We start from the raw sequence: 23574 nt of genomic DNA, 5'->3' as shown, positions 1-23574 counted from the left end.
CTTACACACACTAGGTGTGCAGATCCTAAAGCACAGTGAGCAAGCAGCATGCCAAGGTCAGGTGAACAGGGCAAAAACCTTCCCCAGGTGAGATGGCTTAACGTGTGTGGATCCGTGCCCAGGAGACGCCCCAGCGTGGGCATGGCCTCTGGTAGGATGGGACTGGGGAGGAGAAGGAAAAGGGGATCTGTGAGAAGGCTGGGATCACCACACCACCCGGAAGTGAGCTCATAGGTGACCTCCGACTTGAGTGTGGCAGGAAGGAACCCCAGGCCTCCGGTTAGTCTGTGTCCTTGTGTGAGAAACCAGGCCCCGTCATATTCTCTGTGGGTCAACTGCTAACAACATGACCATCTCCAGATGATGACTGGGGCGGCTGTCCTGTTCCCCGACCAGGCTCTGTGCCCTGTTCCCTGATCCCAGCCCTTTTGGATGGGATATTTCTGCTCGCCAAAGAGCTAAATGAGGGCAAAGAGGTGCGGGGATGGGGGAGAGAGCAGGAACTGTCTGAGAAACAGGAGTGAAGGGCCACTTCTCACCCGGGTATGTCTTGGTTATGGAACCAAGGCCTTGAGGAATCTCTCTGAGCCTCTTCCTGGGAGAAGACAGACCCTCCAGAAAGGGTGAAGACAATGGCTTCCTCTTACGGTTCCTGGCCACTGTGGCGACTGTTTACCTACATCTCCTTCATCTCAGGTAACACCACACTCTGAATACTACCTGCCGGAGAGGAGGTGGATCTGTATGCCACCACCCCAGGCTAAGGGAGAGTCCCCTTCCCTAGTGCTTCTGGGGCTCAGATTTCAAGGAAATCAGGAAGTGTGGTTATTGCTGGAATCATCAATATGAAAGGGTCTGTAAGAATGTTTCGGGGAAAGAAAGGACATTAAAAGGGGTCTGAAACAGCAGAGCCCACTGCAGGATTTCAGAGCGGGTGGACACCGGAACTCAAGGCAGAAGCTGAGATTTGGCTTGGCTCATGTAGTGTCTGTCAGGACCACAGGCCTCCGCCTGCCCACCCCCAGGGCAGGATGTGAACCACAACCACCAGGCAGTGAGGGTCACCACGCACCTGACGGCACAAGGCAGCCACACAGGAGGTGCAAAAGATCCCCCGGCACTGGGCTCTCTTTGAGGCCTTGGGAAGGACCATGAAAAGTTCCTCTAGGGCAACAATTCCAACTACTAATTCAGGCCATCATGGTGGGCATAGCCTAGGGCTCTGTCACATCTCAGCCTCACAAACTGTTGGATCCCACTTTGCTTCTCAATCTCATGCTCCACTAACTAACCACCTCTTCCAAAAGCCAGCAGACAATGCATCTATCAGAGAGCTATGAGGAATCCATTGATAACACTAGTGTTGAGAGACGAACAGCCAACAGCTTACGGTCTTGCTGTTTCAGGCTGTTATTTATATGCCTACACTGCACTGGGGTGGGGTGGACATGTGATTTGAACAATATCTCTAAATCTCTGATGAGCCTATGGAAGGCAGTACCTCCGGCTCCCCCCATCAGGCTCAGCTGATCTGGAGGACAGGGGAGGAAAACCGGTGGGATGGGGAGCCTCCCAGACCACCACTGACCCCAGCTCAGCCCTTCCCCCAACCTCCTTTGGGGTTCCTGGGCACCAAATGAGAACCACCGGTCCACCCCTCTCTCAGCTTCTTTCTTCAACTCTTTCAGAAAAGCGGGGTGGAGACGGGGGCAGCAGGGGTAAGAATGCCACCTGACAGGGCGGTAGTGATGAAACGTGATAATATACGACAGTCCCTAACAAGTGCCTGGTACATCGAGGGGGTCAAAAATGCCTTTGCAGTGTCACCTTAGGATGGAGCCCCAGGCCTTCCTGAGTGCACCTGATCATAAAGAACTCCCCGGTAGGTCATCATGTAACTGAGGGGTTCTCAGATTCAAGGCCTCCTTCCTAAGCAGACACACGAGGCATAGCCTCTGCTACCAGAAGCAAGAACTGTTTTCCCAACCAACCTTCTGGTGGTTGCCACTGCTTCTTGTCCTTGAGAGAGGAGCTCCTAATGCATTTTGAGGGAAACCCCACTTACAGTGCAATATGGCTTTCCCTTCTCACAGGAGTCATCCCCCAACGCCACCCCAAACTACAGGTTTCAGATAGGTTATGATGTCCCAGAGACTAGAAAATGCCAGATGGGTGTTTGTAATGAAGTCACCCAAACTCTTGAGTCTTCTTGGTCTAACTCCTAAGGAGAAAAAAAAAAAAAAAGATGCACAAGAAATAACCAGTCTGTAGACCACAGCTCCACCTGAAGATCAAGATACAGTGGAAACATTCCAGAGACTCTCTGCAAAGGGTCTCATGAGCTGCAGTTCGAGTGACTTTAGCCCACAAGGAGAAAAGAGGTTTCCAGTCCCTTCTGAGAGGGGAAGGATCACGGTTGCGGAAGAAGATGAGTCTGGGAGAAGGGTCAGGTGCCCTCAGCATCCAGCTTTCACGTGGGTCTAAAAAGTCTCCGTGTGTCTTGCTGAGGATGCCCAGGAGGTCAGTGGTGCCATGAGGCCAGGATGGGATGTGAGAACGGGAGGAGAGCCCTGGTACAGGGGCTAAGGCTCTCAGATGGCCAAAGGATCCCACACGCAGAGCCTGTTCTCGGGGTCCTCCAGGCTGCCAGAAGATGGGCGTCTGCGCTGCGTGTTCCGACGACTGACCACGTTGTCGTCAGCCTGCCAGGCACCTGAGAAGAGGAAAGGAAGGTTACCGGACCTTTGGTTTGGTGCCGATGGTGTCTCTGGCAGGACAGTCCGGGAGTTTGGCACGAAAGCTGGCAAGATGCGCATTAGCTGGAACTCCCACAGGGTGCAAACCACAGCACGTGAAACTTGGGAGCAGTGGCGTCCACTGGGCGAGGGACAGTCATGGCCACTGTGGCCCACTGATGGAGGGACATGCAGGATGGTCCTTGTTTTGTGAGCTTGCCGTAGGATCCACCTTTGTATCTTTATTTGGTCTTGAAGTTTGCCTAAGTGTTACAGCGGACCAGGAAAAGAAACTGAGTCTGGCTGAGACTTTCACGAGAGCAGGAGGAGGTGAAGGGGAGGGAGAAGAGTGTGTTAATTTGGGCTCAGAGTTAAGTGTTTGCTGTGGGGGCCAGGGTGGGGCAGGAAGGGACTGGCTGCCCAGCAGGGTGCCAGGGACCAAATGGCATGGCAGAGAACAGAGTGACAGCTGTTCCTCTCCTTCTGCACCCGAACAGCCCACCGAGAGTTGCTATCAGCTGGTGCCACCAACCCCAGGAGACATTAGCTCCAGAGCTTTGGGGTCCCCCGGGTACCATCCACGAAACTCATCATCTTCCCCCCTTGTCCTGCAGTTCCTGCACGAGAAGCACCCGCTGCCCATGCTGGAAACCCACTCTTGGTGCTTCTCTCTCCTTCATGCTCTGTATCCAATCCATCCTGACCTCCTGCTTGTTCAAGCTCTAGTAAGGTCTAAATCTGTAGTCAGAAAACCGGGATACAGCCCCAGCTTGTAACGTACTGACTGTGTGACCTTGGGCAGGTCACTGTACTTGGAGCCCTGGTTTTCCCATCCATCAGATGGGAGACAAGTACTTACTCCCCAGGGATGCTGTGAGACTAAGCGAGGTGACATGGAAGAGTGGTGAGCAGGGCGCCAGACTCACAGAATGTGCGCGAAAACCAGCCGCCCCCCAGGCCTTGTTCAGGTTACACTCATCTCCCCCAAGTCGTCCTCCCAGCCCACAGAATGACTCCATCTGATTCATTCCCCCCAGTGCAGCGAGATGGCCATTGTGAAGGGAGAGGATGAAGCCCTAACCCCCTGAGTTGGGGGAAAGCCTTCCATTCTCTGGCCGAGGACTGCTGAGCTGCCTCTTCCAGCACCTGCCCCCAGAAGGCCCCCACTGAAGCCAGATGGGGTCCAGCGTGCTTCGAAGTGCTCCCCAACTGGCCCGTACCACCACCCCATTTCTCATGCTGTGTGGAAATTGCTGGATCCTCCAGCACACGGTGATCTGTTCCAGGGCAGAGCCGAGAGCCATGCCCTTCAGAGGGCTCAGTTCGTGGACGGAGCCGGCTGACCCTGGAGGGTGGGCGTGAGGCTCACTGCGTCACATTTGAGGGAGGCCACTCACGAATGTCTGGCGTCAGCTTCAGGTTAGGCCAGCCCAAGACACGAAACCCTTTAATGGCAGAAACACTAGGATTCAGCGGGTATAAATTGTGTATACCCATAAATGTCCTGGTGTGCTAATCCGCCCTAAGGCTCTAATAATAGTCTTGTGGAGGTGGACCCCAGGGGAAGGGGAGTGAGTGGGACAGGAAATGTTTAGGTATCTCTCACAGCCACACGGAATGCGGGGATCTGTACTCCCTGGGGGTATCGGAGTCCGGCACATGGGTCCACAGTGCTTTTCCCCTCTAAGGGTGACAGGATGCAGAGCAGGCAAGATTGTGCTTTTAAGTTAGGAACCCCCAGATGAAATAAGTTGTTCCTTCATTTTATATAATTTGGTAGATCTCATACTTATTCCTCTGTGTTTAATGGGCAGGACTCCGGAACTGTGGCTGTTTGGTACGAAAGACCAAAAGCAAATGGTAAACAGGAGAGAAGACACACACACACACACACACGCACACGCACGCACACACACACACACAAAGTGAAATCAAAACACTGCCGCAGCCTCGCCGCCACCACCACTGGCTGCCAGGCTGCCTGGCTCTGAATTCTTGAGTCCTTGCTACAAACACCACCGGTCCAGATTCTGAGCCAGGGCTGAAAACTGGCTCCTTCTGAAACAGCCTGAAGACTCAGACCTGAAGTCTCTGATCTCCCCAGCTTCTTGGTACAGTCGGTGGTGCTCTTTCCTCTAAAAAGGCTTCTGCCAGACCCTCGGCGAAACCCTGCTGCTCCGTGCATCCTGGATGCAGAAGGTAAGCCTGGAAGGCGCAGGAGGACTTCCTGAGCGAGTGCTACCATTCTGTCCAGCCCTCAGCCAGAAAAGGGAGCCTGGAGATTCAAAATCCTTCACGGGAGGTAGAGAAAGGTGGTTCCCACTTAATTCCCTCCTCAGGCTCAGAAACGGGGGAGTGAAGAGACCTCTAGAGGCAGATTTGGGGAGCACATCTAGGGGGATTCCACACACCTCTTTCCTGCCTCTACCCAGCCACTAATTAAATTTAAGATCTGTAACAGTTCCACCATCTTGTAGAGTTTCTCTCCAAGAAAAGAGAAAGTTAATTCCGATTTTTCCTTAGTATCTGCGAAGCATAACCCTTCCTAGTGGCGTCTTAGTCTTGGGTTATTTCAGGTCTCCATAAGTACTTTTCTTTGTTTTGTTTTTGGCTGTGCAGTGGCTTGGAGGATTTTAGTTCTCCGACCAGGGATTGAACCAGGCCACTGAAGTGAAAGTGCTGAGTCCTAACCACTGGACTGCCAGGGAATTCCCTCCATAAGTACTTTTAGATTTCATCGGTATGCCCACTCCAGTCCAATGCCATCATTTAAAAACATCTGTATCGGGCTTCCCTGATGGCGCAGTGGTTGAGAGTCTCCCTGCCGATGCAGAGGACAAGGGTTTGTGCCCTGGTCCGGGAAAATCCCAAATGCCACGGAGCGGCTGGGCCCGTGAGCCATGGCCGCTGAGCCTGCGCGTCCGGAGCCTGTGCTCCGCAACGGGAGAGGACACAACAGTGGGAGGCATGCGTACCACAAAAAACAAAACAAAACAAAACAAAAACATTTGTATTTCCACTAATAAACTCAAATTATCTTTGCTTTTTCCCATCACACCACCCAGAGCCTTTTCACAGAATTGTCACTGGTCCCCTGGCCACTATCCTGACGCCTGTGTGATACTCCATCAGGTTCCTTGGGGCCCCGTCTACCGAGCATGGCCTCGCGATTATAGTCAGCTCATCACCTACAATGGTCAACTCAGATTTCCTCCCTTTGAGAACCTTGCAGAACAATCTCAGAACATACCATCGCCCCCCCACCTTGGTCTCGGGGCCAAAGAAGACCCAGAGGCTTCTTAGCGGAAGAGGTGCTGGAATGACACAGGTGCTTTCTCAACATCACTCCCACAAGGGTGATGAGAGCAGCGAGGATGGGGACCTGAGCCATCCTTGCCGCGAGCTGGGGCTCCTGGCAGAGCACCTGTGGGCCTGGGGAGGGTGGACCATGGGGTGCTCCCCGGGCTCCCTCCTTGTGGGCGCTCCGTGAGGGGAGTGGCATCCGTGTGGGGAGGGAAACAGTGTGGAGAGGGAGACCAAGTGCCTGAGAAGCTGTCCTGATGGCCAAGCCAGCCTGAGGCACCTCAGTCATAGGAAGGAACTTTGAACTTACAGCTGAGCGTGGTGAGGTCTGTTGATTCCATGGGACCTACCACAGTGGATGCTCCTGTCATTAACCTGACATTAACCTGACAGATTCTTCCAGAGAGTTCCCCAGCTCTTTACTACCAGTGTGACGCTAACAGCAGAACCCGAGAAACATTTTACCAAGAGAGCAGATGCACTTTCCTTCTCTCATAAGAGCCCTTGAGACCTCAGGGTGAGGCTACGATGCGACCCTCAACTCCCTCTCCCGGCAGGCGCCACTGTCATTCGGTTTCATGTCTGGCCTGAACGGTGAAGCCAGTTTAATCTGAGAATGGCTGGCTCCCGAGATCACCGTAAAGAAGCCCAGGCATTGTTTTCCTTCCAGGCCTCGCTCTCCTGCCGCAATCCCAGAGTGGAATAAACATCCACCAGCAGGTTGGCCCGAAGGAGTTAGGGAGAGGAGGAAGCACAAGGCCTGGGGTCAGTTTCCACCAGCATGGGCGGCTAAAACAATTCCCAGGAGCTCTCTCTGCCAAACACGGGGGTTGGTGGGGAGCCACTGCGGGGAGGCAGGAGCCTAGATTCCTCTCTTGAAGCCCAGTGAGCGGCTGGCCGGCACAGCTGCCACAGACTCAGGGCGGAATGAGGGCAGAGATGGCATCTTCCCCAACTAGTGACCAAAACAAATCCTGCCTGTAACCTTTGCCACAGAAGCATCCCCGCTTTTGTGGAACAGGGATTAATCTAGTCTCACAAATATTTATTTTTCCTGGAAAATTTCAGCATATTAAATACAGGCTCTTGCCAGTTAGGAACGGAAGCCTCAGCGAGGGCCCCTCGGATGTGCGTGCGCCCAGCAAGCTTGGGGTTGGGTGTGGGTGAACATGAACTTTCACACGAAGTCTGGGTAACCTAAATGAGTTTCAAAATAAACAAACTGGACAGACAGACGTACATTTGGCAAAAAGACATGAGAAACAAATGGACAGACAGAAGCCAGGTAAAGAGTGGGAAGGCAGGAAGTGAAGTGTACCCTGGACCTCAGCCACTCTGGCCCAAGCCTGGCTGGGTCAACGCTAAGTGGGAAGGGACCGGAGAGCCCCTGGGAAGGCTGTGGGAGGCGTCTCTGGGGATTACGGCTTCCTCCACCACAAGCCTGCATGGGGCCAGAGGGGTGAGTACATGGGTCTTCTGCAAGCTGATGGAGAGTGGCAACCACAGGAGTTTGTGTCCCTCCAGCACCTGTAACCATGTTGCAAAGAGAGTAAAGCAATGGACCCATGACGGGACCTGGCTGTCCTGAAGCTTAAACATGTCCAGGGCATGTTTAAGAGATTACAAACCACGCAACATGAAGGCAGTCTCTGCTGTGAACCAAGGAGGGGCAATTTCGACCTAGTCCACCAGGCAAGACGTGGCTTTAGAGCCATGGTTGGTGAAGCCCTTGGTGAGCATGGAGCAGAGAGACATCAGTGCCCAGAGTGTGACTGACAGGTGGGCTCCTCCTGAGAACTCATCCTGGATTCAGTTTAGTGTCATGAGAAGGAATAAGGGGCACGTTGATGGCCCTGATTGAATTTATAGAGTTAGGGCTCCAGGGAAAAGAGTTACCCTCGACCCCTGATTGTTCCTTTGGGATCCAAATCTAGGGAGCACAAGGCAACTGGTGGTAGCCCAGGGCTCACTGGGTCACAGAGCTAGTCTATAAAATGCTGGCATTGAAATTCCTCTCTGATCCTAACTAAACACTCTCCTCTGAGTGGCTACAGGTTCCCTTTTCAAGGGCTCAGGCTCTCTTTCCAAGACCTTATCACAGAGGCCGTGTCTGCCTTAAACTGCCTGTTGATGGAAACAAGACCAGGCCCCCTGCCATGGGATCTGCAAGATCATGATGGAGGGGGCACGGTCAGGCCAAATCGGAAGGCTTTGGAGGTATTTTTGTGCCTTTCTCCATGCCCAAATAGATTCGCTTAGAGCAGAGTCGCTCTTCGCCCAAGGACTCTCCCAAGGCTGCCTCACTTCCTTTCAGCAACTGGCTCCCAGCACCTTAGCAAAGCCCATGCCTTCTTGCAGGAACTGCAGGGCAGGAGATGGGTGTCCCAGGGTGAGAGCAGGGGTGCGAGCAGGGGAGCGTCTCCCACCAAGTTCATGTTCAGCAGACTGCCACTCACCGGGTAAGCAGACCGCAGAGCACAGCTTATTGTCCAGTGCTTTCATGCTGGCGATGTCAAAGTCATTGTTATTGTCACACTCCATACCTAGAAATGCGAATGTCCTCTGGCCTCTAACGGAGTTAAGGCAGTTAGAGAGGACCTGGCTGTGTTTTTCTCTGCTTTGCTGTCCTTAAAATAAAAATCTTAAGGATGGAGACAAAAAACATCAAATCATATGTTAAAAAAAAGACAATAATTAAGTGGGGAGAGAGGACAATAAAGGAAACTGCGTGGGTACGTTTGTGTTCTCGCTCTGTTCTGCTCTGTTTCCTTAACTGGCCCCTTTCCAGCCTTCGTTCCAGGGAAATCAGACCCTGGGGAGGTCTGTGGGATTCGGACACGCAGACCCGGGCCCAGAGCAGAGCCTAAGCCAGGCTGGAAGAGCTAGGAGAGCCACGGGGGAAGTGACCCCGGGCTCAGGCCTGTGTCTGTCGGTGCACGTGAGGTGTGTTTATGACCACAAGGCTCTGCGAAATGACTAATACATAAAATGGCAATTAAAGCTCTTTGGTCCCGTAACTTTGCACCTCAAATCAAAGAATCGCATTGCTTGCAAAATTATGATTTATTTTCTTTGAGACTTAATTTTCTATTCTGAAGATGTTTTAAGGGGCTGACCAGAAACCTACAGTCGTGTAAGATGGGAAGGGGACAATTTTAGATGTTATTTTTTCAAGCCCCCACCCGGTTTTTTTTTCCTTGGTGAAAGGGAGAGGAAGAAACATACATCTACTGTGTACAGCATGTCAGGTGGAAACCACATATGGAATGTCAGGCGGAAACCACGTACTGCCCTGTGCCTTTTAGAAGCAAATATTCTGCTGGGGACGAAAATCACAATGGAGAACTCAGAGCCTTGCGCCCTGAAGACATCAACCGAGGAGAGGTAGCGCCCAACTCCGGCTTGGTTGGCGTGCACGTGCGGCAGAGGCACAGCCTGGGCGACCACCCCTCCTCCGGCACTACTTGGCCAGGAGAGAGTGGTCATGTGCACATGCGCACACACTGCACACCACACAACCCCCCAAGCAACTGCCATGGCCAAAGCAGAAGCGACTAGCATGACATCTGCATCCAGGCTGGGATCCAGGTTTGCTCTGGAGGTTGCCCTTCTGTGGAGGCACCTCAGAGGAGCAGACGGAAGAGACACCAGTTCCTGGGACGCCTGGTCCTACAATCCCAGGTGGGATTCCAGCTCGCCTACCCCCCCCCCACCACTTCCTTGCTCTATATGTAGGTCGTTCCTTCGCTTCTCGGCTTACTAGAAACCAAATTCTTCCGACTGAAGATATGATTGACCTTATTTACAAAACAGAAATAGAGTCACAGGTGTAGGAAACAAACTTATGGTTATGGCGGGGGGCAAGGGAGGGGAGGGATACATTGGGAGATTGGGATTGACATATACACACTACTATATATAAAATAGATAACTAATAAGGACCTGCTGTAGAGCACAGGGGACTACTCTGTACCCTGTAATGGCCTATATGGGCAAAGAATCTAAAAACAGAGTGGATATATGTATATGTATAATTGATTCACGTTGCTGTCAGCAGAAACTAACAAAAAATTGTAAACCAACTCTTCCAATTTAAAAAAAATATATCTACTTGAGGCCTGAATGATGGTAAAGAGACTCGTTCCAATAGCCTACAAACACTAGTGTACGCTGAGCTGCTAACGTCTCTTCACCTCACCTTTGCTGTGCCGCCAGGGCTGTGATCCTTCTGCTACTGTAACATCAGCCGTTTTCCTCACTAAAGCAGGAAAACCTACTGCCTAACAGTCGGTTCCCCCAAGGGGAGGAAGCTGTTCTCCTGCTGCAGCTGAACTTTGGGGCTGCTAGAGCAGTTCTGTGAGACTCGGCTGAGAAGCTGAAGCAGGAAGGAAGGGGATGGCAATTGCCCAAGAAGCTTCAGGATCTACTCAACGTAGATGGAGAACTCCATGTATCTTCTGCAGCCTTGGCTCAGAGGCCTAGAAAGAGCCAGGAAGGCTGCTGAGGTCCTCAGATACCCTGCTTGCTTTGATATTCCATCAAGAAGACAACCTTTCCCCAAAGCCACACCCTTGAGCAGTGCCACCAAGTCACACCAGTGCCCCTTTCTCTACCCTTTAGAGAATACCCGGGAAAGAAATATAATAAAAGGGAGCAAAAGACCAGGTCTTTTACCATCTTCTTGTGTGGGTGATCCGTCCTCTTCTTCTAGAACCTCATTTCCCTAGGACAGAAGGAAGGCACTGTGAGTCCATAAAGCAGTGAAATGAGCCTACTGATGGTCAGAAGACAGAACTAATCACCCTCATGGTATCCATACATTTCCTGTCTGTGTGAGATGGCTGGGAGGCCCAGCAGAGGCAGATTTTGCTTGGCGAGGCAGGATCGGCCCGTAGGGACCAGGTCTGAGGCACGTTCCAGAGGGACCAGGTCTGAGGCACCTTACAGAGGGACCCTGGGACTGTCAGGATTAGCCTTGGTTATAGTTTAGCTCACACTGTTTCTCTCAGGTGGAAATCAAAGTTGTCAAATGAAAAAGCAAACCGTGAGATCATAAAACTTTCAGGAACCCTTTAGGATCCCCAATCCCATCCAGATACTCCTTTGAGAACATCTGGCTCAAGAGAAAGTTGTAGAGTCCCCACTGGGAGCTGGGCATTCCATATACTTCAGGCACACCTCCGTCAGAGCACTTCTCACGCTGAGTTATAACTCTGATTCCTCCATCAGATGGAGCTCCGGGATGGGTGGGATGGGTGGATTGGGGGTGTGGGCAGGCAAAAGCCATGTCACTCGGTCTTTGTGTCCCCCAGTGCCAGGAAGATGTGAGATGCCTGTGCCAGGTAAATACTAAGTGAATTGGAGGACAAACACCCTCTCAAGGGTCTGGCCTGGAAGACTTCCCTCTGGAACTCACCCCACGCCTATTACGCTGAGACCAGCGCCCTCTGCTAACCGGACAGTCCCTCTGCTCTGCACCCTGCCTCTAACAGATCCAAGTGCACCACCTTGGAAGGCTTCTTCCAGAAGAGCCCCCATCCTATTTGCACCCTGTGCCAGCGCCGGCAGTCCCTCTGACCGGGGAGGGGCACCAGCGTCCACCTTGCTCTTACCTCTGCATCCTGCTCTTCAGCGGTGGCGACGAGGCCCGCAAAGTTGCAGTCTGGAGACGCCGCTGGCGTCACCTGCAAAGGAGCAACAAAAGTCAAGGTGCAGATGCCACCGGCTCTCCTACCCAGCTCGCCTGGCAGCAAACGCAAACCAAGTCCTCAGGACAGAAGTGGTGCCACATGGAAGATCACATCTGAGGGAGTCTGTGATTCAACAACCCGGTACCGTGTTTTCCAGGGCTCCCCTCCCGAGCACTGGGGGGCTTTGCCGATCTCCCTGGCAGGCCCTGGACTGAGCTCCTTGGGACTCGAGTACAGAGCAGAGCAGAGCGGCGAGGGCGATCCCATGCTCCTCTCTTACGTCTCCTTCTTCTGAGGGGGTCCTGCTGGCGGCCCGGGGGCAGGGGAGAGCCTCCCCGTCCTCTTCCGTGCCAGGGGCGATGTAGGAGCCGGACATGGAGGAGACGGTGTCGGTGCTGATCTGGGAGGACACCATGGACATGACCTTCCTTCTTCAAGTCTGGGTCCCCAGTATGTTGAGGGGGGCAGAGGCGGGGAGAAGAGTGTTTCCTGCCCTCAGCTCAACTCTTCATGAGGCCTGGCGCATTTGCTTCAGGCCAGCATGGAATCCCATCCCGGGGGCCTTCCCATCACTGGAGCTGAGGGTGGCCTGTCCCGAGGGCAGACGGGGAAGGTCTCCGAAGACTGAGTTCCTGAACATTGCCCCTCATCCCTTTCCTGGCTGGTGATACATGGGGGAGGGAGGATAGGGAAGAGGTGGAAAGTGAGGAGACAGAAAGCTTGCTTCTTGCTTTGGGAAGGGACTGTACCACACCTGAGGGTGAAGTGGCTGAAGGGCTTCTCACCTCAAAAGTGGAGATCAAAGGAAATGCGAAACCTGCCCAGAGAGCTTGAGTCATGGGCTCAAAGCCACACAGGGCAAAAGAGAAAGGACAACTCAGTGCAACATGGGGTCCTGGATTGGGATGTTGGAATGGAGAGGAGCATTCCTGGGGTGATCTGCAAGACGTGAAGGGGGTCTGCGGTTACATGGGATTACCAGGTCAGTGTTCATTTCCTGATTGTGATGGTGGTACTGGGATTATGGAGGTGTGTCCTTGTTCTAAGGAAACACACACTAAAGTATCTAGTGCTAATGGGGCAGCCTGTCTGCAACTTACTGTTAAGGGCGCAAAATATATATTGACTGGGATTACATCGAATCTCTAAATAAATACGGAGTCACTGAACGTTTTTTCAAAAAGCCACCCAGCCAAGGGCCGGGGCAGGGATGAATAGGAGGGACAGGATCCACTCACGCTTCCCGCCTCCTCCACCGCCAACCCCCAAACGCTGCCTGCTGAAAGGGTGTGTGAAGCCCTGTGTTCTGGCCGCTTTGGAGCCCCCTCTTAGCTTTGGCTGCTCGTTGGCAGCATCCATGGACCCTTAAAAGTGCCAGTGTTTGGGTCCCAGCCCCAGAGACGCTAGTCCCAAGCATAGGGATTTTCAGGAGCTCCTGGGGATTCTTCCTGGCAGCCAGAAGGTTCTTCAGCCTTTTCTTACCTGGCAGGCAGTTCTGCCAGCCCCTGACCTTGCCCCTCTTCCCCCAGCATGGGCCCAGCCAGAGGGTGAGGAGGGGGGACAGTGACCGGCCCCACCTGTCAATCCAGGGTGTACCCCTTTTGTCGGGGGCTGGAGGCTGAGCCTGGGGACCAGTGGAGAGGCTGGAGCCCCCATGTTCCCCCAGTGCTGGGGAGCGTGGGCAGGAAGGCCGGAGGGTGGTGGGGAGAGGGAGGGAGTCGTTGCTTAGGGGGTGAAGGGAGTCTCAGAGGGAGGTTGGGGCAGCCTCCTCAGCAAGCGGTGGGAAGGGGATGGGCTGCCTCCTGAGCTCTGTAAGGCCCCAACCCGCCTGGCCCTGCAGTGTGCGCACCCTTCGGAAATATTTTGAGTAATTAGCAAGGGAAAGCAGCAAGTTGGCGGGGGAATGCCAGGTTGTCCTGGAGCCAGCCTCCAGTGCAAGGAAAGAAAGGGGCCTCAGGAGAAAGGGGCCCGTGGAGGCTGGTCAGGATTGTGTAGGACAGTGCCCGTTTGTGTGTGTGTGTGTGTGTGTGTGTGTCTGTGCGCACGTGCACGTGAGTGCTGGGGGAAGGGGCTGTGCACCACAAGGGCGTGCTGGCGGGGCCAGGTGCGGGCTCGGGGGAGAGATGGGTTCCAGGCAAAGCTGGGGTGAGGGGGTGGAAAGGTGCCTGCTGAGTGTCACATATTTGCTGTGCCTCAGTTTCCCCATCAGAACTCTGGTACGTTGATTCCTCACAGGCTGGAGCTGTAGGGTCTAGGCACCCCGTCTTCCGTCTGCCCTGATGGCCTCCCTCAGCCCCAACCTGCATTGGAGGGAAGGCCCTGGGCGGGGTGAATGAACCCCAGGGTGGCAAGTGGGGCCCCAGGGGCTGGGGCCCTCTGACCTCACACCCTGTCCCTTCAGGAAGGGACCAAGGGAGGGAGGAGCTGGAGACAGGCCCAGGCGAGGACCGCAGGTGAGTCTGGGCAGGCCCTCAACTTGGGCGAGGTGGGGAACGTGAGCCGAGCCCTGGGCAAGAACGGCCTTTGTGAGTGAGTCCCCAGGGCCAGGGAGGGGGCTGTGCCTCCTTTGCCGCCTGCTCCTCGGGGCTGTGGGTACAGTCTCCCCATTGCACATAGAGAGGTGCCGAGGCCCTGGCTGCAGGGGACCCCCGAGGGCCGCCTCTCAGCCCCTTTCTCTCTGGGCACCCAGAGATCATGAGGAGTGCATCAGGGGACACTCTGCAGGCCTTTGGTGCCCCCATCTTCCTCCCAGCCATTCCCCCTTGGGCCGTGGCCTCCCCAAAACTGGCCCATGCTTTTCCCCAGAGAAAGTTGCAAGCAGGTCCATTTTGAGACTTTTTAAAACTTTACTTTTAAAAATGTTTTTATTGTAAATCACTTTCTATGAAAAAGGTTAAATTGCCCGATGGGTTAGGAGAGGGGATGTGGGATGCAGCCCAGGGCGTTTATGGTGGAGCAAGACACTCCCCTGCAGGAGTGCAAGCAAGGGCACGGGGCCATCCCCCCATTCTTGGTCCCAGTGGTTCTAGCAAGCACTGCGTCCCTCCCAGTTAAGCCTCAGCTCTAGCTACACTCACTACATTAGTCTGTCTGTCCCCTTTCCCTCTGCAGCTTGGCTGCCCCAGCCCCTAACCCCCAGATCCCCATCTCCCCGCTGCTCTCAGCCTCAAGTTGGGCTCAAAGATTAGGGACACATACCCTCTGCCCCACCTCTAGGGATGAAGCCAGAAGATCCCAGAGGCCTTAGAAAATCTCCTGGCTCCACCCGGCACCCCGGCCTCCTTTCTGTCTCCTCTCTCTTCCCCCCTCCGCCTAGCTCCTCCTCACAGACTGCCAGGAGAGGCCTCTTGGGTGTTCATTTGCAGTCACCTAATCAGCATTGGTTGTACCTGGGAACTTGCTCTGGATAGGGACCTGGGGAGGAGAGCAGGAGAGAGAGAAGCTTGGAAGCTAAGGTGTTCTGGGGCGGGCCCTGTACTGATGTTTCCAGCTTGGCCAGGGCCCCTCCAAGCTGCAGCTCTCATAGTGCAGGGCCCTTAGCGTGTCTCTGGGGCAGGGAAGAAGTGGATCAATGAAACACTGTGTGTATGGGGGGCTGGGGAGCGGAGGCAGCAATTTGGGTCCTGGGCCCCAATTCTCAGCCTGCTGGACTAGAATCTGAGATGGCCTGGGCTGGGGGCCGTGTGGCCTGGTGGGGTGAGCTGGCCCAGCCCCTGCCTGGGCGGTAGGGTGTCCATGGGCCTGCACTGGCGGGGAGGGGGGCAGTCTGGGCCCAGACTTCGGTGCTGTCTGGAGGTGGGGCAGGGCCTGGCTTCTTACAAGAAGGCGCCCAGGCTGGCCCAGTCATGCAGGTCAGAGGCCAGTGTGGCATCCCCGGCCTCAAAGAGGGGCTCGGGGGGCAGGGAGCTACGGGTGCTCTCGTCCCAGGGGTGCTCCAGGAAGGATGTGGCCAGGAAGGTCTCATCAAAGTCCAGGCTGTCGGTAGCCTGCTCCGCTGGAGGCCCCCAGGTAACAGGGCAGTCGATGTGGTGGCCATGGATGGTGAGGTCCACGTCCCCGTGTGAGGCAGGGCTCAGCGTCGGGATCAGCTCCGAGATCTCCAGCGTGCCCAGCTCCCCGTCCAGCGTGCCAGCGTCCAAGATGGCCTCCCAGTCAAAGTTGCCCTTGAGGGGTTCCAGCTCACCCTGCTCCTCCTGGGTCAGCAGCAGGGGGCTGGAGGGCCGCGGGACCTTGGCCTCCTGCTTGGGCAGCGGCTGTTGACGCTTACGCCCCAGCCTGCCCTCGCCTGCACCCCAGCCCGCCTCCCCAGTGGCCTCCTCGAACTCCCGCAGCAGCTGCTGGGCCTCGGTGCTCACGGTCAGTGGCCCGGCCCATGGGGCGGCGCTGGGCTCTGGCACGGCCTGGCGGGCAAAGGCCGGGTGGATGTGGACTGGGGGCAGCCGCTGCTTCTTCAAGGCCCCACTCAGCAGCCGCTCGGCGTACTGGGGGTCGATGCACCAGAAGCCCCCCTTGCCTGGCTCGTCCTTCTCCCGAGGCACCTTGATGAAGCCCTTCTTCAGGGACAGGTTGTGGCGGATGGAGTTCTGGACACAGGGAGGTAGGAGAGAAGGAAGACAGCTGGGAGAGTGGGTGGGGTCAGTGATGGGGGGCTCCTAGCGCCACTGCCAGTCCCACCACCACCTTCTCTCCGATGGGGGCAGGGGAGACAGAGGCGCTGCTCCGAGCGGGAGGCTCTGGGACACCAGCCACGGGGCACCAGGAGCTGGGAGTGCTGTCGGGGGCTTTTGTTCCCTTTGGCCAGGATATCTGCCTGCTCGGTCATCCGAGCCCTGAGCCGCAGGGTGGCTCTCAGTGCCAGCCTGTCCTGCCCTCCCTCCCTTACCCCGCTGCTTGCGGCCTCTGGTCAAAGGCCTTGGCTCCCCCAGGTCCTGGACGGCCATCTCCCTCTGCCTGGGCCTCGCTGGCCTTCTCTGTTTGTGAAATGAGTGAGTGGGTGTGAGGGTGTGTGTGTGTGGGGGGGGATGAAGTGTGGGAGGATCTGATGACTTTCCTTGTTTCTAGAGCCGGCTGCTGGCCTGGGCCCTCACCCACCATGTCCCCCTCCTCCCACCCCAGGCTCTGAGGCCTCAGTTGATTATTACCCAGCCAAGAGCATAGCGCTCATTCCTGGGGCCTCTCAGGCTTGGGGTAGGGTGGGTGGTGGTGGAGGGTCTCTGCTTTCTCACCAAGGTTACAAATGGTACCTGCCCCAGGGTCAGGGCCCAAGCAATCGTGGAATAGCTGTGATTACAGGAACTCTGATCCTGTGACCTGTGCCACAGGGAAGGATCTGTGCATCCTCAGGGTCTCTGTCCCCAAGTAGCCCCTGATCCTGATGGTCGAAGAGGCTCAGGGCAGCGTGTGCCCAGCCTGAATCACCATCCTGCCTTGTTCAGGCCTGGGTGCACAGTCCAAACCACGCTGGGGCACAGGGGTCTGGGGCCTGGTGGGTGGGGCCGGCAGGTGAGTAGTGCCCCCTGGCAAGACTGGGAGGTTTACATGGTGGTCTGGGCCCCTTGGCTGCTCTGTGCCAGGTTCCGGACACTTGGAACATGAAGCCAGTGTGGGAGGAAAGAGCCCCTGTGGAAAGCACGTGGCTGAGGTAATTGTCCCCCCAGGGAGGTTGATGAGAAGAGGGGGAGGAGTGTAGGCAGGAAACTAGGGAGGGCTTGTGGTGGGGGCTGGCACAGCAGCTTTCGGAAGGCCCCGTAGCCCTTCCACTGGGACACCGATGGCCTTCACACCCCGCAGCACGCCCCTCTCCCCTCCCAGAGCCCCTCCAGCCAACTGAAAGCAGGCGGGATGCAGAGTCTGGCAGGAACGATGCTCTGCCTCCAGTCAGGCCCTGACAAACTGACCTTGAGGAGGGTAGTGTCAAGGAATTCCAGGACTTGGGACAAAAATGTGTCCCTCAGTCCATCAACCTACCCTGGGGGGCTGTGTCCACGCATAGTTCAGCCCTGGTCTTTGGGCTGAGCCTGCCGGATGAGTGACAAGTTCTTTCCCCTTGAACCTCTATGTCGGCACCCCTGCAGCCCTCTGAACATCCTCCCTCCTCCGTCTCTGAAGTCAAAGGGGCAGCAGTCCAAGCACTGGGCTCCCTTGAGGTCCTTCCTGGACGGCCTTCCTCTCTCGGGGCCCTGGCCGTACCGCGCCTACTTGGCCTGCGGATCTGGGATGTGAGTCCAGTCCGCGCGGGCATGGGGAGGGAGGGAGGGAGTGCCTCCCTACCTGCCAGGTGGGATCAGCGTGGCGGAAGTAACAGAAGTTGTCCGTGATCCACTTGTAGATGGCCGACAGGGTCATCTTGGTGGCCTTGCTGGCCTGCATGGCCATGCAGATGAGCGTGGCATACGAGTAGGGCGGCTTCACGTGCGGGTTGGTGGCGTAGTCCACGTCGTCGGGAGGCGAGGCCTGCAGCCCCGAGGGGGCGCTCCGCGGCGTGCAGGAGGACGTGGGCTTGCCGGGTGTGTGTGGCTGCCCCAGGCAGGCGGGGTCCGCCGCCAGGGGAGACCCCGGCTCGGCCGAGCCTGCCAGCTCGTGGGAGCCGTGGGGGTCGGTGTCCCCCGAAGGCAGGGCGGGGAGCTCGGCGTTGAGAATGGAGAATTCCTGCAGCCACTGCAGGCTGGTCAGGCTGTCATTCAGGGCGTTGGACTCCTCCAGGCCGCCTTCCGGTCCGGCCTCCTCCGCTGCCCCTGCTCCCGAGACGCGTAGCCAGCTCTCCGCCATATCTGCGGGGACTCTCCGAGGGGGCTGTCAACATCCACGAGCCGAGCCGAGGGTGGCCGCCGAGCTCTCCGGCCCGCTGACTCCCGCGGCTTCAGTTACGCAGCCTCCCGGAAGCGGGCTTCCATCCCGCGATCCGGGGGTAGCCTCCTCCAAACGGAATGTGGTGCCTGCGGGGACCAGAGCGGGAACTGAGCCCTCTTTCCCCACCCCCGAGGGGAGAGTGTGGGCGAGGGGGGAGGCTCTTACTAAAATCCTTCCTGCAGCTGGGGAGGATCTTTTACTGCCGACGTCGGGGAAACAGAAGGTGTGCCCGGGGCTCCGACCCACACGGGGTTCGCCTCGCTCTTTTCCTCTTGGATCTTTAAGAGGAGACTTAATTAGCCCAACGAGGGAATAGTGTAGGGGCATGCGAGGCCACCCCTTTCTCCCTCAAAGCGGGGAATTAACCCCCCTCTCTCCGTCCACAACCAATGGAAATGGGGCGAGAGAGTCCAGGAGGGCAGTACGACGGGTCGGGGGGCGGGGGAGGTCGTCTGATCTTTGAAAAGGGATATTAGGATGGGGCTCAAGGGGAAGGAAGGAAACAATACAGAGTTATAAGGGGGTGGGAAGTGAGTGTCCCCCAAACGCCTCTGATGTCAGTCCCCGGGCCCTCCACTTCCGTCGGGGACGGATGGGAGAGCGGGCTGGTACTGACGCCCTCCCTTCCCACGGCCTGCAGCCCTCCCCGTCCCTTACCTGGCTCAGAGCGCAGCCCGGGCCAAAGGAAGCTTCTCAAAGAAATTCCTCCCACCGCCCACCCTCACCGCGGCTCTCTGCTCCCAGCTCCAGGGCCCAGCCAGCAATCCTCGTCGCCACTCACGCCCGCCGGCGCCTCTCTGAAAGCCAGCGGCTGGGGACCGGCACTCAGTAGCCGCTCGCAAGGCGTCTCCTGCTGCCGTGGCGACGCCCCGCCCATATAAACAGCTTCCGCTTCTGCCATTGGCCAGGGCATCTCCAAAGAGACCGCGGGCTCTTAACGGCTCTCTCACGCGGTAACTCTCTTCCAGCTCCCTCCTGCCGCCCTCTCCCGCGCGCGACCCAGCCCCCTACCCGCCACCGCGTCCCGGCTCCGCGCATTCCCGCCCGACGGCCCCGCGCAGGGCTCGGAGAGGCGCGCGGCTCGGCGCTCCCGCAGAGGCCCCGGGCCCTCGGCGAGCAGTTCGCCGCGGGAACCGTCCTCCGCCCCACCCCCTTCCCATCTGGGCTGCTCAGAGGTGGCGACGGCTCCTGGGACGCAGCCCGTGGCGCGGGGGCCAGGGCTGGGTGCATGCTTGGGGCTTTCCTTTCCTCTCCTCTGGGCTGCGAGTGGCACTTCCTCACGTTTCTGCGGCCTGTCCCGGTCTCCCGACCGAGTGTCGTCTTGGTGCCCGCAAGCAGGTCTGACTCTCCGATGCCACCTGCCGCTCAGGTCCGCAGAAACCGCAGCCCCGGTCGCAGGCACCCCAAGGCGGCTAGGGTAATCCAGTGTTTCCCGGTAAGCGCCCCCTCCCCGCCCCGTCCTCAGCAAGATTCCCAGAAGCTGACATTCCAGAGGCTTCTTCGGAAGTGCTCTCCCTCCTTTCCAGATAGCCGAGGAAACAGAGCCGTTGGGTGAAAGCCAGGAAAGCCGTGGACTTGCCAAATTCTTTGACTGGGGTCATTTGCCCCATTCATTTCACCAGCCTTTAAGTGACGGACTAACGGTGGACTGTGGTCCTTCCTCCTCCCCTCCCCCAGCCTCCCTCCAGTCACCAGCTTTCCTGCTCTTCAGTTATTGAGGAGCTGCAGTTGGAAGTTCTCTGGTTGAAGGGGGTGGGTGGAGGTGAGGGCTCCTTATCAGGCCTCTGGGCAGGAGCTGTGCCCGGGGGATGGTACACCAGCTCCCACCCAGAAACATGTCTTTTCCTCTACCCCTTGCCCTCTCTCACTCCTCCATGTCCAGCTTGTCTTGAGTCAAAGTTTTTTTTTTCTTCCCAAGTATTTATTGTTTTATTTTAATTTTTATTTTATTTTTTTATTAGTTTCTGCTTTATAACAAAGTGAATCAGTCATACATATACATCTGTTCCCACATCCCTTCCCTCAGGCATCTCCCTCCCTCCCACCCTCCCCATCCCACCCCTCCAGGCGGTCACAAAGCACCGAGCTGATCTCCCTGTGCTCTGCGGCTGCTTCCCACTATCTACCTTACGTTTGGTAGTGTATATATGTCCATGCCTCTCTTTCGCTTTGTCACAACTTACCCTTCCCCCTCCCCATATCCTCAAGTCCATTCTCAAGTAGTTCTGTGTCTTTATTCCTGTTTTACCCCTAGGTTATTCATGACATTTTTTAAAATTCCATATATATGTGTTAGCATACGGTATTTGTCTTTCTCTTTCTGACTTACTTCACTCTGTATGACAGACTCTAGGTCTATCCACCTCATTACAAATAGCTCAGTTTCGTTTCTTTTTATGGCTGAGTAATATTCCATTGTATATATGTGCCACATCTTCTTTATCCATTCATCCGATGATGGACACTTAGGTTGCTTCCATCTCCGGGCTATTGTGAATAGAGCTGCAATGAACATTTTGGTACATGCCTCTTTTTGAATTATGGTTTTCTCAGGGTATATGCCTAGTAGTGGGATTGCTGGGTCATATGGTAGTTCGATTTTTAGTCTTTTAAGGAACCTCCATACTGTTCTCCATAGTGGCTGTACCAATTCACATTCCCACCAGCAGTGCAAGAGTGTTCCCTTTTCTCCACACCCTCTCCAGCATTTATTGTTTCTAGATTTCTTGATGATGGCCATTCTGACTGGTGTGAGATGATATCTCATTGTAGTTTTGATTTGCATTTCTCTAATGATTAATGATGCTGAGCATTCTTTCATGTGTTTGTTGGCAGTCTGTATATCTTCTTTGGAGAAATGCCTATTTAAGTCTTCTGCCCATTTTTGGATTGGGTTGTTTGTTTTTTTGCTATTGAGCTGCATGAGCTGTTTTTAAATTTTGGAGATTAATCCTTTGTCAGTTGCTTCATTTACAAATATTTTCTCCCATTCTGAGGGTTGTCTTTTGGTCTTGTTTATGGTTTCCTTTGCTGTGCAAAAGCTTTGCAGTTTCATTAGGTCCCATTTGTTTATCTTTGTTTTTATTTCCATTTCTCTAGGAGGTGGGTCCAAAAGGATCTTGCTGTGATTTATGTCATAGAGTGTTCTGCCTATGTTTTCCTCTAAGAGTTTGATAGCTTCTGGCCTTACATTTAGGTCTTTAATCCATTTTGAGCTTATTTTTGTGTATGGTGTCAGGGAATGATCTAATCTCATACTTTTACATGTCCCTGTCCAGTTTTCCCAGCACCACTTATTGAAGAGGCTGTCCTTTCTCCACTGTACATTCCTGCCTCCTTGATCAAAGATAAGTTGACCATATGGGTGTGGGTTTATCTCTGGGCTTTCTATCCTGTTCCATTGATCTATCTTTCTGTTTTTGTGCCAGTAAAACACTGTCTTGCTTACTATAGCTTTGTAGTGTAGTCTGAAGTCAGGGAGCCTGATTCCTCCAGCTCCGTTTTTCGTTCTCAAGATTGCTTTGGCTATTCGGAGTCTTTTGTTTTTCCAAACAAAGTTTGAATTTTTTTGTTCTAGTTCTGTGAAAAATGCCAGTGGTAGTTTGATAGGGATTGCATTGAACCTGTAGATTGCTTTGGGTAGTAGAGTCATTTTCACAATATCGATTCTTCCAATCCAGGAGCATGGTATATCTCTCCATCTATTTGTATCATCTTTAATTTCTTTCATCAGTGTCTTATAATTTTCTGCATACAGGTCTTTTGTCTCCTTAGGTAGGTTTATTCCTAGGTATTTTATTCTTTTTGTTGCAATGGTAAATGGGGGTGTTTTCTTGATTTCACTTTCAGATTCTTCATCATTAGTGTACAGGAATGCCAGAGATTTCTGTGCATTAATTTTGTATCCTGCTACTTTTCCAAATTCATTGATTAGCTCTAGTAGTTTTCTGGTAGCATCTTTAGGATTCTCTATGTATAGTATCATGTCATCTGCAAACAGTGACAGCTTTACTTCTTCTTTTCCAATTTGGATTCCTTTTATTTCCTTTTCTTCTCTGATTGCTGTGGGTGGGTGGAGGTGAGGGCTCCTTATCAAGCCTCTGCGCAGGAGCTGTGCCCGGGGGATGGTACACCAGCTCCCACCCAGAAACATGTCTTTCCCTCTACCCCTTGCCCTCTCTCACTCCTCCATGTCCAGCTTGTCTTGAGTCAAAGTATTCTTTTTCTTCCCATGTATTTATTTATTTTATTTTTATTTTGTTTTTATTTTTTATTAGTTTCTGCTTTATAACAAAGTGAATCAGTCATACATATACATCTGTTCCCACATCCCTTCCCTCATGCATATCCCTCCCTCCCACCCTCCCCATCCCACCCCTCCAGGCGGTCACAAAGCACCGAGCTGATCTCCCTGTGCTCTGCGGTTACTTCCCACTATCTATCTTCCTTACGTTTGGCACTGTATATATGTCCATGCCTCTCTTTCGCTTTGTCACAGCTTACCCTTCCCCCTCCCCATATCCTCAAGCCCATTCTCAAGTAGGTCCGTGTCTTTATTCCTGTTTTACCCCTAGTTTCTTCATGACATTTTTTAAAATTCCATATATATGTGTTAGCATACGGTATTTGTCTTTCTCTTTCTGACTTACTTCACTGTGTATGACAGACTCTAGGTCTATCCACCTCATTACAAATAGCTCAGTTTCGTTTCTTTTTATGGCTGAGTAATATTCCATTGTATATATGTGCCACATCTTCTTTATCCATTCATCCAATGATGGACACTTAGGTTGTTTCCATCTCCGGGCTATTGTGAATAGAGCTGCAATGAACATTTTGGTACATGCCTCTTTTTGAATTATGGTTTTCTCAGGGTATATGCCTAGTAGTGGGATTGCTGGGTCATATGGTAGTTCGATTTTTAGTCTTTTAAGGAACCTCCATACTGTTCTCCAAAGTGGCTGTAGCAATTCAAATTCCCACCAGCAGTGCAAGAG

The 23574-nt window shown here is 54.4% G+C and overlaps 1 protein-coding gene across 1 annotated transcript; it reads right to left on the bottom strand.

Moving 5' to 3' along the window:
• Positions 1–15543: 15543 nt before the first annotated feature.
• Positions 15544–18531, bottom strand: LOC309793832 (forkhead box protein J1-like; the record flags this gene model as incomplete). Its single annotated transcript, XM_082604612.1, has 2 exons — positions 17999–18531; positions 15544–16311 (listed from the first exon to the last, which is right to left on the bottom strand). Exons 1-2 carry the CDS (start codon positions 18494–18496, stop codon positions 15544–15546), a joined length of 1266 nt encoding a protein of 421 aa, XP_082460738.1. The 5' UTR covers positions 18497–18531.
• Positions 18532–23574: the final 5043 nt, after the last annotated feature.

This window comes from Mesoplodon mirus (assembly GCF_964341445.2).
Source record: "Mesoplodon mirus genome assembly, chromosome: 18".
In the NCBI taxonomy this organism is placed as follows: domain Eukaryota; kingdom Metazoa; phylum Chordata; class Mammalia; order Artiodactyla; family Ziphiidae; genus Mesoplodon; species Mesoplodon mirus.
Note: the sequence above shows the minus strand (reverse complement) of the source record. Positions and strands in the feature narration are given on the sequence as shown.